Source organism: Saccoglossus kowalevskii, chromosome 4 (genome assembly GCF_978046115.1).
Source record: "Saccoglossus kowalevskii chromosome 4, keSacKowa6.1, whole genome shotgun sequence".
Classification (NCBI taxonomy): Eukaryota; Metazoa; Hemichordata; class Enteropneusta; family Harrimaniidae; genus Saccoglossus; species Saccoglossus kowalevskii.
Genome location: NC_140644.1, coordinates 11,324,808 through 11,337,104, shown reverse-complemented (window position 1 = coordinate 11,337,104; position 12,297 = coordinate 11,324,808). Strand labels below are relative to the sequence as shown.

The 12,297-nt window shown below is 36.9% G+C and overlaps 2 protein-coding genes across 2 annotated transcripts in view; one reads left to right on the top strand and one right to left on the bottom strand.

The window, feature by feature from the left end:
- Nucleotides 1-2,702: 2,702 nt before the first annotated feature.
- The window catches only part of LOC100375717 (uncharacterized), a 38,707-nt gene continuing 29,112 nt past the window's right edge, over nt 2,703-12,297 (top strand). The window contains exons 1-6 of the mRNA XM_085497763.1: nt 2,703-3,090; nt 3,986-4,132; nt 8,780-8,949; nt 9,801-9,924; nt 10,630-10,824; nt 11,418-11,708. Of these exons, the coding sequence (XP_085353889.1) occupies nt 2,955-3,090; nt 3,986-4,132; nt 8,780-8,949; nt 9,801-9,924; nt 10,630-10,824; nt 11,418-11,708 (1,063 nt within the window). The 5' untranslated portion in view covers nt 2,703-2,954. The remainder of the gene's footprint in view (nt 3,091-3,985; nt 4,133-8,779; nt 8,950-9,800; nt 9,925-10,629; nt 10,825-11,417; nt 11,709-12,297) is intronic.
- On the bottom strand, nt 3,888-7,091 carry LOC144352018 (RWD domain-containing protein 2B-like). The gene is made up of 2 exons (XM_085497764.1): nt 6,754-7,091; nt 3,888-5,564 (listed from the first exon to the last, which is right to left on the bottom strand). Exons 1-2 carry the CDS (start codon nt 6,946-6,948, stop codon nt 4,860-4,862), a joined length of 900 nt encoding a protein of 299 aa, XP_085353890.1. The 5' UTR covers nt 6,949-7,091; the 3' UTR covers nt 3,888-4,859.

Sequence of the window (12,297 nt, the reverse complement as noted above, 5' to 3'; positions counted from 1 at the left end):
GCCACCATGGTCGGCAGGCAACCCCACTCCTTCGGGACTTGACTACCATTAGATCACGCCCTACCAAATGATGGCATGTAACACTAGTTCTGATTGTCCTGTTATTGATATTTTCATGTTTGACACATTGTACCAATCTCCCATAGTCTTACTCCCGCAAACGGTGGTCAATATTGGGGAGGCATGGTTCGTGACAGGGCGCCCTCAACGTATTTATTTATTTATACGTAAAGACAGTATACTAGAATAAAACAATGCTCTTCAACTACGAAGTAATACGAAGCAGTTGTTGATGAGGGATTTTCTATATTCTGGATGACGAACGACTACACAGCCAACTAAACACAGTCTAATATTACCTCCAAGCACGACACATAGTCTACGCCATTTGCACAAAGAGTATCATCGCTGGAGGGCGCACCTCAAAGAGGTGTATCACGATATGGCAGACGATAGCGGCGAGCAAGACGAAGATGAACCTCAGACCTCTAAAGGTTGAACATAATCGTATCAAATGCGTCATGATATTCCTGCCAGTCTAATGATATTATTGACACATAGACTGGCTAGCGAAAATAAAACAGTCTCTATCAGCACGTGTCATGGTATGACAAATACTAGTACTTGTGAGCAAAGTGCACTATTCGATGACGTTCACGCTCAAGTTGTTCGCGCTATTTGGCAGCGTATAAATTATTAACACGTATATAGGTGATCCATTTCACTATAACCCCCCCCCCCCACAGTTAAATGCATTCAAATCTGTAACTTTTTCATTTCTTTCTTCTAACATTTATTTGTTATACATTGTATGTTATCAGTTCCGGGAGAATCCTTATATACGTGGCGGTGCGTTTAATGAGACAATATTCGCCGTAATTAAACACTTATAAGAACCATTATCTCCGTCATACTCGTAAATTATACAGGATATTGGGACATAATAAGTCGGGTACATCTATGGCACCGATATCATGTCATATCTTAAATCAAGTAGGCGGGAGACATAGGCTGAAAAAAAAACCACTACACAAATGATGCGATACTTTTTGTTGGCCTGAAATATATTTTAAAAATCTGCGTTTTAAAGTGTAAAAAATGCAATTTTACGTGGAAAATAGCGATTTTTGAACATATGAAGTTTCACAAAATACGTCACTGTAACACAAAAAGAATGCTATTTCATCGTGCCATGGGAAATAGCTCAATGATTTTACATAATTAATCATTAAACATTGTCATGTGATTTATGACAAATTTCCCCCAAAATTATGACCTTAATTTGTTGATGCAATCGTTTTACCAGTACGCATGCGCAGACGAACTAATACCTTGAAGATGATGACTCGCGATAAATTTACACAGATTCTAAGTACGCGCCCATAAAAGTAAAATAGTCAGCTAGATGCAGATATAAATGTGTTCTTAAATTGTTTTATGCCTGACTGTGATTTATCAATTATTTAAAGTACATGCAAATATGCAAATTCAATCACCATAACAGTACTGGTTGTCAATTTCGACCACTGTATGTTCCATTTTGATAGAGCTTCTAAAACCTCTTAGAATAGTTAGATATAGCTAAGGATATAAAAAGTCCATCTTGATTTTTAGTATTTGCAAAAAAATATCTACTCTTCAGTGACACCTTATTACCACGTATGTTACATCCGGGCACTTGGCTTGGCTTTTATTTATAAAAATAAAATAAAAATCAGTCAACAGGGATTGTTTTTGATTCAAATGTCCTACCTATACCAGCCAAAATTAACCGAGAATGTTACAGAAGGTGTATGGAAACAGGACGTCTTGAGATGTTTACAAGTCTGACAATACGGTCCGGGCACAGAGGGTGTTTACGATCATGTATTCATTTCCCATACCCAACTTCATGTCCCTCTACACGCATTTCTGAGAGAGAGCATTATGTTAGTCTGGCTGACAACACATATCCCTGCATATTTAATTGTTTAGTAATTTGTTACCATTCCGAGTGTGTGTTTTAAATTATTGTTTTCACGTCAGCCGTATTTAAAAAAAATTTTAAATGAAAAAGTAGTCGAAACTTGAACTGTGCCATAAAGCAGTCAGGCACCACGTGATCTCTCACCTGCCCTGGTCAATAACCAAATGTTTACCCACTCTTGATTGGAAGACAAATCACAACTGCTCTGTAGAGCCAGCTTGGCCAATCAATTGGCTTACATCTGACAAAAACAATTCAATCTGGTGGTGTGTGGTGAATAACCATTGCCAAGTAGCTCATTGCGTGGTGGGTATTCGGACGTGACCGACCTCAGAGCGGTTTCTTTTCATTTGTTTAATTTCGTTTCGCTCCGTTCTACATTTTACTTAGCGGTAGTTTCAGGTAAGATATCAAGGCATTGTTAAACTACTGATGCACGACGTTGTACATTACACAGGAAAGATTCACATATTATAATATCCCGAATGTAGCCGGCATCGTCGTGATAAGTCTACATACAAATTCTTGTAAATACACTTGCCGGATAAGGAGTCATTATCATAATTCATTAATTATATGCCAATTTTCTTTAAGTATTTATTTGTCACAAACTCGAATAGTTTTCTAAAGTTGATCCGTATTCTATGGCGTTTCGGAGCTCCACACAGACCCTACGCAACCCTGAATGCACGCGGCTTTAGGATGCATCATCAGCGTCCACCTGGTACAAGTTCTGAGTACCTGTGAGAAAACCAGAGTTTAACGATGCAATGTTTAACAATTATGTTTAGCTGTTAAGGGGGGGGGGGGGATAAAAACAAATCCGGAAAGGAGACTGATTCATTGAGGTTTTGTGTTCGCACGTGTGAGGTGGGGCGGCACAGCAGAGGCAGACGTGTGAATATTGGGCAATGTTATTGCATCTCCAGCATAATCATTGACTTGTTTAGTTTGAACAGGTCCGAGGTAACCGAAATCTCCCACCACAATGTGGACCACGAAGAGGCACGTTACTTTGCTTGTCGTGGTAATATTATTTATAAATTGTAATGGTTTTAGTCTGGATTTCACTGATATCATGGACTCTGCGATGTCGTACATACGTACAGAGGAACGCAATGCTGGTAAGTTTAAACTACGAGCCTTTAGAAATGTTACTCCTATTTGTTCACCAATTATATTTGACTCACGATTATGAATTTATGTAAATATGCATCTCTTGTCGATCAACTACTAGCGCTGTATTTGGAATTCGTATTGTATGCCTTGACACTAGGGGGCGCTTTGAAACGTTTGGCCTGATCATCCGTGACAATTATCCCATATTATATTGACAATTATCCAAGCTTCCTCTATCTATTACGCCTTTTTAAATGGCATACGTCTACACCAATTTCTTTGCAATATTGTTTTCAACACTGCACACACAATACTGTATTTAAAGCCATCTGTCCTTCATTACTTTGTCGCTGGAAATTATGAGGGCAGAGCTATGTCACAGAACGTTGAACATTACTAAGATGTGTACAAAGTATTTCAATGGGGTCTAACACTAGTCGAAAGGCTGGCGAAGACTGCTAAAGTCTGGGAAACTGCACAAACTCTACGTTGAAGTAATCCCGAGCAACCAAATGTGTACATATTGCACATGTAACGGATAATCTTGTTGCACTGTTCAGGCGAGTCTCAACTATCCCAAAGCAGGGTTCTCCCCAGGGCTTTTTAGCGCCGAGGTCCGCGGCACTATACCTGTGAATCTCGGCGCTTCACTTGGGACCTCGGACTTTGAAAGTACAGTTTTCGGCCTTTGTTTTCAGTGATGGTTGTCGGCGGTGAAAATGCCCGGATGTCTGCCGCAAAGAACAGAACTTTCCACACAATCACTTGAACGTAAACTGATAATAATTAAACTAAGCAAAAATGGGAGATAAAACATTGATATTCATTTGCATGTCATAGGTGTGTACATGTTTATGCAAGAAGCAAATAATGAACCTGAGATTTGTTTATATTAATCAGTCAATGTGGATGAAATAATGGCACGATTCAAGAAGTCTGTGGATGATCTAGTTGATGAACATCTAAATGCATTTCAAGAAGCATATAAAATTCCACAGACAAGAAGCAAAAGAGAACTGCCAGAGGAATTGGATGTCATTAATGATGGTATGTATATAAAAGTTTATTTAATTTGAAAAATATTCTGAATCGTTGTCACTAAAATGGGTCAGTGGTATTTTTAAAACACTTGGCAACTGTCGGCTGTGAATAACCAAATTAATTTTTGGACTGCATTTGCAGTTATAGTTGCATTTGTCAACACTGAATTGTTGGTTCAGTTCAAAAGTCCTTGCACAGTAAATCATGGGAAGTAAATCAGTGAGCAGTAAAAGCGGCCAAGTGGAGGAAACAAATCTTGTGAAGATACTGTTTGGTTGGGGGAATTAGAAATGAAGACGAGGGGGTCCTCAAATGAGATTTATAACTAAAACTTGTATTGGTGAATGGATGAATCTATCGGTACACATTTGTGTTTTCACAAAAATGTGTCTAGTCACTAAACAAACAACTGTTTTGGCATTTTTAGATGGTGACTTAGTTTGTTTAAATTGTGATCAAAGACAATTTAGATTTGTAACTTTACGTCACTGCTACTGCATTGATGCATGTAATTATATTTGCACATTTCATAAATTATGGAGAATGTCTTAATTCCAATGATCACCAGATTCCCTAGTCCCACTGCTTAATGTCAAATTAACTAAAATACTGTATAATGTGTTTATAATTTGGATAAATTTCATGCCAAAAAGCCTTCTTAAAAAGAACCCACTCAATCACGAGTCAATGTACGGCTGACCTCTATGCATGACCATTCGTATGGAAAATAATATCAACTTGAGGGTGCTTTCCCATCAACCCCAAGCAAGATTTTGAAAATGTAAGCACAATTGTGTTCCTCTAAATACTGATAAAATTTTCCCAAGTCCATATGGTAGTCTCTGCCATGGAAAGCATGGGCATCAAATGAGATCTCTTCAAAACCTTTGAAAAATCTGAAATCTTCTAGTGTCTTTGACTTTCCATCCACGATCAATGGAAAGTCTTCTCTATGTTTACAACTGATTTTCTTCCATGTCCAGCGTCTAATTTTGTGCCACAGTTCCTCACAGATTTCCTTATAGCCTTCAACGCATATTATACCTGGTTTGCCAGGGAGACAAAATCCTGTAAGCGACATCTCGGCTGTCATGTCAAGTATGTCTCTACGTTTAAATTTACTTCGTATGTGATGACTTTGTATCCAAAGGCGTGTGAAAGTGGCATCTTTCACTTCTGGGCATGCTACAGATTTGGGCATATTCTGTTCATTTCCATCAATGTACTTGTAGCTATTATCCTGAAGCCACTGAACAGCCTCACCAATGCACATGTCGCCTCTTTCTTGTTCAGATATACAAATGGACAGGTCTTCATTGATTTGTTTCTGCTGTTGTCGAGACAAAAGCTGGCATCGTACAAACACTTCTGGTTCCACTTTAGGATACTGATGTGGTAGACTACATAGCAATTCAAACTGAACTGCTGGTTGTGTGACCTAGAACGAGAATTATATTAATGTTCAAAAAATTAACTATCCTAAGGGATGACGTCAAAAGATTGATGTCGGATAAAAAACTTAATTCTTTTAGTTCCTCCCCCCCCCCCCCCACTGAAACTTAATTGATAAATATTGATCATGGCATCAGACTACATTAACCATTGAATACAAATTGATAATCGGACAGTAGTATGGCCGTAGCAGTTGGTTGTAATAATGAAGCGGAATATACGCAAACTACTTTTCAGGGTTTTGCGCATGCTCTAGGTCCATGACCAGAAATTGACCACATTTGACGCAAATATTTACACTCTGACCAAACCATTTTCTTGCTTGGATGTTTTTTTTTCATTTTGTTTTTGTCTATGATTGGATAGAAAAAAAAACGAACTACAAATACTCCAACGTTTTTTTGACTTCATTAAAAAATAAAATCGTTTTTGTAGGATGAAAACTTTTTGAGGTCAAACCCCCCCCACCCCTAAACTAAAGCAAACAAGTTTTTTATCCGACATCGATCTTTTGACGTCACTAATTCATTGCGACTATACAACTGTTTGTCACCCTATTTTTATAGAGATCTTGGGTTATTCAGCTTGACTGAAGTCGCTTAAAAAAATGTATCTGACCGTATAGATGACTTTAGGCACAAATATGATTAATTTAAAACAATTTTAGTTTTTACACTTATTTTACTCGTACACGTGTAAAATGTGAAGTTACCATATTAAACATTGGATGACTAGAGATCTTTTTGAAGACCACTATACACTATCGATGTACGATGTTCTGTAGCGTCTATGACGTACCAATGAATTGGCACGACTAGGTGCGACACAGTATACTGTAGAATACTTTATTATCGCTTGGAATTTATTTTCGCTATTTTCGCTGAAGGGATGATTCCGTGAAAATAAAATCCAGCGAATATACTTTTTTTCCTATATTTTACATTAAACTCATCAAAAATCAGTGAAAATAAATTCCATACAAAATGCCCAAAAAGCCTTTTCAGCGAAAATTAATTCCAGCGAAAATAAAGTATTCCACAGTATTTGTGTTAATAGTGACAAGTATTGGCTTACCAGACACGCTGGTCAACGAAAGACTTCTGTGCTACCCAATCACCCCCACCCCCACCGCTTGTGAGGTGTGGTCGACATAACGCATGAATGGTCATACTCACCGTACAGTTGACTCGCAATCCAAATGAAAGCCGTGATGGAGTTTCTACACGTTTATCGTCAATGTAGTCTTTCATTTCGGCAACCAATAATGGGTCATCGAGCTCGAATTCGCCTTCCGCTGGGTACATACTAGCCAGCATTTCCACTTCTGAAAGCTGTAAAATCAGCATGTCTTTATCCACCTGAGCGTCCATTTCAGATTTTTTTTTGCTAAAACAGCAATGTGTGCAACTAGAAACTGAAGTCAACGACGCTCACATTCTTTTGGTGGCCAATTACTAGTACCGGTACTATGTGTGAAGGCAACTTGTTTATCTCTCCTCCAATCACGGGCGCATCCATTGTAGACTACCTAGCCTACCTAGTATGGACACTAGCGATACCAAGTTTAAAAAAGTTTGATCATATTTTCTACATGATAGACAAAAGGAATGCAAACGTACAAGTAAATTAATTTCCGGACCGAATGCGTAGATCATTGTTTCGACACGATTCGGGCCGTAGATTAGACTCTTTTTGCTTAGCTAGGGAGTACGATAGAATTGTGGGAAACTTAAACTAACATTGAGGGCGGTTTTGGTTCAACGAATGGCTGCCTTCACTTGTACGGCAACTGGTGTCTGACATAACTAGTTATGCAGATAGTATGGACTTCATAATTTCATTCCCACCAGCTAAGTCTGCACGTAATAATAGAGATTGCGCCTATGACGCACGGTCTGTCCGAGGTCAGACATGTTTGTGGTCTGAGGTTCCAGGCTGTTTAATGGACCTGTTTAATACGGTACTACATGTAAGCAAATACGGCAACAACCATAGTAGACAAAACTCATTTTTCAAAATAACGATGCAAAATTGTAAAAAACAAGCGTTAATTTCAATGAAATGTAGTAATGAAAGGAGGATCAAACACTAATTTGACCAATCTGTGTGCTTTGGCCATCAGAGTCTCGGGTAGACAATTTCCAGTTTCCTGATAACCGGTTTACATAAGTTTTCGTCTTAAAATTTCGAACCAACTGTAGTGATATTACTATTCAAAATGAGCATCTGGATCTGCAAATATGAAATTGAAACTTTTTTTTAAATTTTATTGGTTCAGATGTATAATATTCCTTGCAATGGTTGAGGAATTACTAAGCAAAAGTCTTGTGTAGCCAATGAAACCTTTAGATTTAAGGTAGCAAAAAAGGAGTAAAATTTTAATTAAAATGTGTAAAAATTGTCCTATAATTCTGACATTCTCAGTTACCAAGCATGCTACTGTAACCTATACATCATCTGAAAGACGAGATTTAGGCAAATGTGGTAGTGCATAAGCTGTTCAAATGTTTGTCTCCGGGGGGGGGGGGGGGGGGTGTACCTGATTGCAAAGTTTGTTATCGTGCATTTTCCCTATTCAGACTAACAAATTTTTTCCTTAAATTTACATTTTAATTAAAATTTTCTGTGTCTATAGCGAAACCTAACACTAAATTGTGGACACTGAAAGTATGGCGTACATGTATATACAGACGTACATTATTTAATCGCTTGCAAGTGAAAAGATGGCAGCGGAAAGGCATCGGTGTCAACTTCCCAAAAGCTAAGCTTCTCCGATGGCCTCTCGCTGATGTGTGTAAACCCCCCCCCCCCCCCATAATGGTGTACATCGTGCAAAATTCCCATCTGGGGACAGGAATGGCACCTACCATGGTGGTTTCTAGTTCCATGCACCTACTCAACGTTTACTTTTCACATTGCTTTTCACTTGACATTCACCTTGTGTATGGCGTGGTTAACATCCCTTTACCTGTATTGATAAAATAAATTTGTTCATCTGTCCCACAATGATTAATTTAAACTGTGCTAAATGCTCTAACCAATATTTTAAACCATTATAGAGCACCATCAAACTATAAAATAGATTATTCCCTTGTACATTATTGTTGCCCTAAATACATGTAATGACCATCTAGTCTTTGCTTGAATACTCAATGTGTTATGCAAAGTTAGAAAGATTCTTGTATTGTATTTATTTTACAGCGCACTACAGGTTAACAAATGTGACAACTTCTGAAGTCTACAACACCACTCTTTATTTCGGTGATAATGTTATCAGTGATGTGACAGATTTTCAACTTGATTCATACATGCACATCTTAATGCTACTTCAAGATGAAGATGGATACTCAAGTGCTGTAATACTCCGGCAGGTACGTTTATTTAAGTTTACTGATCAAAGGAATTAGAGCAAGATGGCAGGCAAAATTACTATGCTTATCTGACATCGAGCATCATGGCAAGCGGTGTCATTTTGGGAATAAACTGCATGTCAGTTGTATTTTGAGGCCAAACAGTCACTCGTTACATGTCTTGAATAGACGATGAATATCTGCTCCAATGATATTCTTATCTGTTAGGACATCTGATTTTCTTGTGTACTCAAAAGGCTTGTAAGTCGGATTGAGTGAACTAAAATATTAATTCTCTCAATGTTTGATATTGAGTAATTGTTTAATTGCAATTGGGGCTTTCTCAATCATGTTGTAACTATGGCAATACATTTTCAGAAAGTCAAGATGTATGATTGTGTACTTTTAGTTTTAGGTTACTGAAGTTCTGTTGAAACTTTAAAATAATTCATTTTTACAAGTCCTCTTTTTCGGCGATAATCCATCAAATGTATACATATATGTATTTTTGTGGCTTTCACCGACTTCCTAATTTCATAAATTTCTCTTGCGAAATGAATAAGTTTACTATATACTCCAAATGCATTGTGTGCAATAAATTTGAAATATTACATAATTAAAGGTTTTTAGAAAGGTACAATTGTTGCTACTTTTAATTTAAAATCAATGTCTATGCTGGGAGCTCTCGCAATATTCTATAGTTTTCATAAAAAAATGATTTAAATGGCTGAAAAGATTCTTGTATGCCTTGTAAGCTAAAGTCGCTTGTCATTTCTAGAACATGTGACTATATTTTACTGAAATTTTGAGCACAAATTAGTTTTGAAATTATACCGGTTTGCATGGAATGTACATCTCATTTTTTTTTTTAGAATGGAAGCGAGTGGAATGTAACAGAATGGTTAGATGCTCCTGCAATCAAGGATGTCACATCTTTTACTGTGGGAACAGATCTGTTTATTGTACTTGTGCAAGATAGTTACGAAGATAGAGGAAGTGAGTATTACACAACCTTAGCTTTTGAGTTGTATAGTAATTATCCAGTGTTTTATGTATGTGGAAGTTTTGTCTCGTCTCGTCTCATCTCATCTCGTCTGACATCAATAGCTGCTCAGTGTATCTAAAGCTGATAAGTGGTGCCTGAAGGCAGCCTTTTTTCAAAACCGTATACAGGATCAAATTGTATTTCAATTTAATCTCACTTTTTTGATGTTTTGAGCAATTTTATTGTGTTTACAACCTTGGCAAGAAAACAACAAGGTTTATTTTTTTGCATGTTCGTGTGGATTTAATTTTAGTGTATTTTACTTATCGGCAATCAGAATTTTACAGAGAGTATTAAATGCATTACCACAGTAGTATTGTTTTATCTGTGAATTCAAGTTTTGCCATGTTCAGTAAAACAAGCCATGAACCCACATCAATAGTTCATACATTTATATTTTTCTGAACAATCCCTGCTTGCAAAACTTTTGATAGCAGCAGAAATGGTACAGGAAAATGCAATTTGAATGTTCAAACTAATCCTGAAGGCAATGCTACATATCAAATTAATTTGATTAGTAACTCCCTAACATGGTGAAAACTTGATCACAGTAGTATTTACCAAAATTCTCGGTAATTCCAATTTGACCTGGACATCTTTGGTTTGCATGTACATTCATGTATCTTGAGATTGTTGCATTGATTTGTTTGTTGCAGCTGGCAAAGTGCCATTGACTCAAATAAGGAGATACAAACAGGGTGCTACATCCATCGAGGATTATTCTCTACAGAGGATGCACACGTATGGTGCCAGTTCAGTCACAACTTTTGATCTACCTCATAAAGACACTAAATGTATGATAATTACAAAAGGAGGTTTGGAGACTAGATCGGATGTCTACTGCTCGTTAGGTAAATAAATCTATTGTATTTCAATTTAGCAGTCAATCTCTATTCTATAGCTTTCATCATGAGCGATTCTATCTTCGTCAGTGTTAACTATTTTGACTTCTTGAAAACTGCAAGCTTTGATACTTGGCGTATATGTACCTTGGGTAGACCTCAATTAGTTTTATTCATTTTATGGTAACTTTAATTCTAATTTTGGTAAATATTAGTAATTTTTGGTAAAGTGATATTTTCAATTTGTTAAAAGTTGTAATGTTTTGATATTATACCGTACATATAGGCATCTTGGGTAGACCTCTCAGATTTTTTAATTTCTTGATATTTTTAGTTCTCTAATTGAAATGAACATTGCTAACAGCAGAGCTATCTCAGCCGAGAGGCTGCTTGTTTGAGTTTTGGGGCTATTAAGTGAAATTTGATGGTATGAATAAGTGCAAATTGCAGGAAATATTGAAGGATTTGCCTATAATTGTATTCTTCCGAGAATCCAGCATAATCCATAAAATTAAGTGTCCCATCTTACCCCAAATCTAGCTTGGGCATAGATTTGTAGATCAAGTCGGCCAATAACTGACACTATGGCATTTTATTTCCAGGAAACTATTTTGATCACATCACCTCGGTACGTACCAGTTGGCCCAATAGCATTGAAGCATTCACCATGCACGACAATGTGCATCTAGCTGTACCTCACATGGACTCGCTGGAAAACAACCCAGAGACTGATTCTGAAATTCTTGTATTGAATCTTCATACTGAAAGCTTTGATCATGTACAGTACATCCGTACACTTAGAGCTATGCAATTCGAGCACATCAGTTATGGAACTGGAACCTTTGTAGAACATTTCCTCATACTTAGAAATCAAATCCATGCTGACGACTCGGGTATGTAATATTGTATTGCCGTGCCACCGACATTTAATTCACTATTTTGATGTTTTACCATATTCAGTTTTAATTTCACGAATTTGTCAAGGAAACTACGAGTTTTATTGTTATTTTACATGTTCACATAGATTTAATTTAGTAGATTTTACTTATTCACAAAAATGGTGAAATTAAACCCCAATGAATAAATGCTTTTAAAGTAACTTTTCTCTACAGCAGTTATTCCAAAAACCACCCTAATAAATTTCAATTACAAAATAGTGGGCAGTTGGGAATAAATTCTAGAAAGTTATCATTACAGATTTAATAAAATTGTAACTAAAGATAAATTTAACAAGGAAATTACACTTTGATTGAAATTAAAATATACTGACAATACATTAGCAAAATAATTTTACGAATACACACAAACTTGTTTCTGTCCATCACAAAGGGACAAGCATGCTTGAGGATGCACGTTTGGATGCAATGTTGTGGGCTGTATATTGGCACTCTGTAGTCTATGATAGTGAGCAGGCTTGCTTGAAACTGAGCAGCGTCTTAACATACTACTGGTGATGGGAAAGTTGAAAGGTTTTATCTGTAA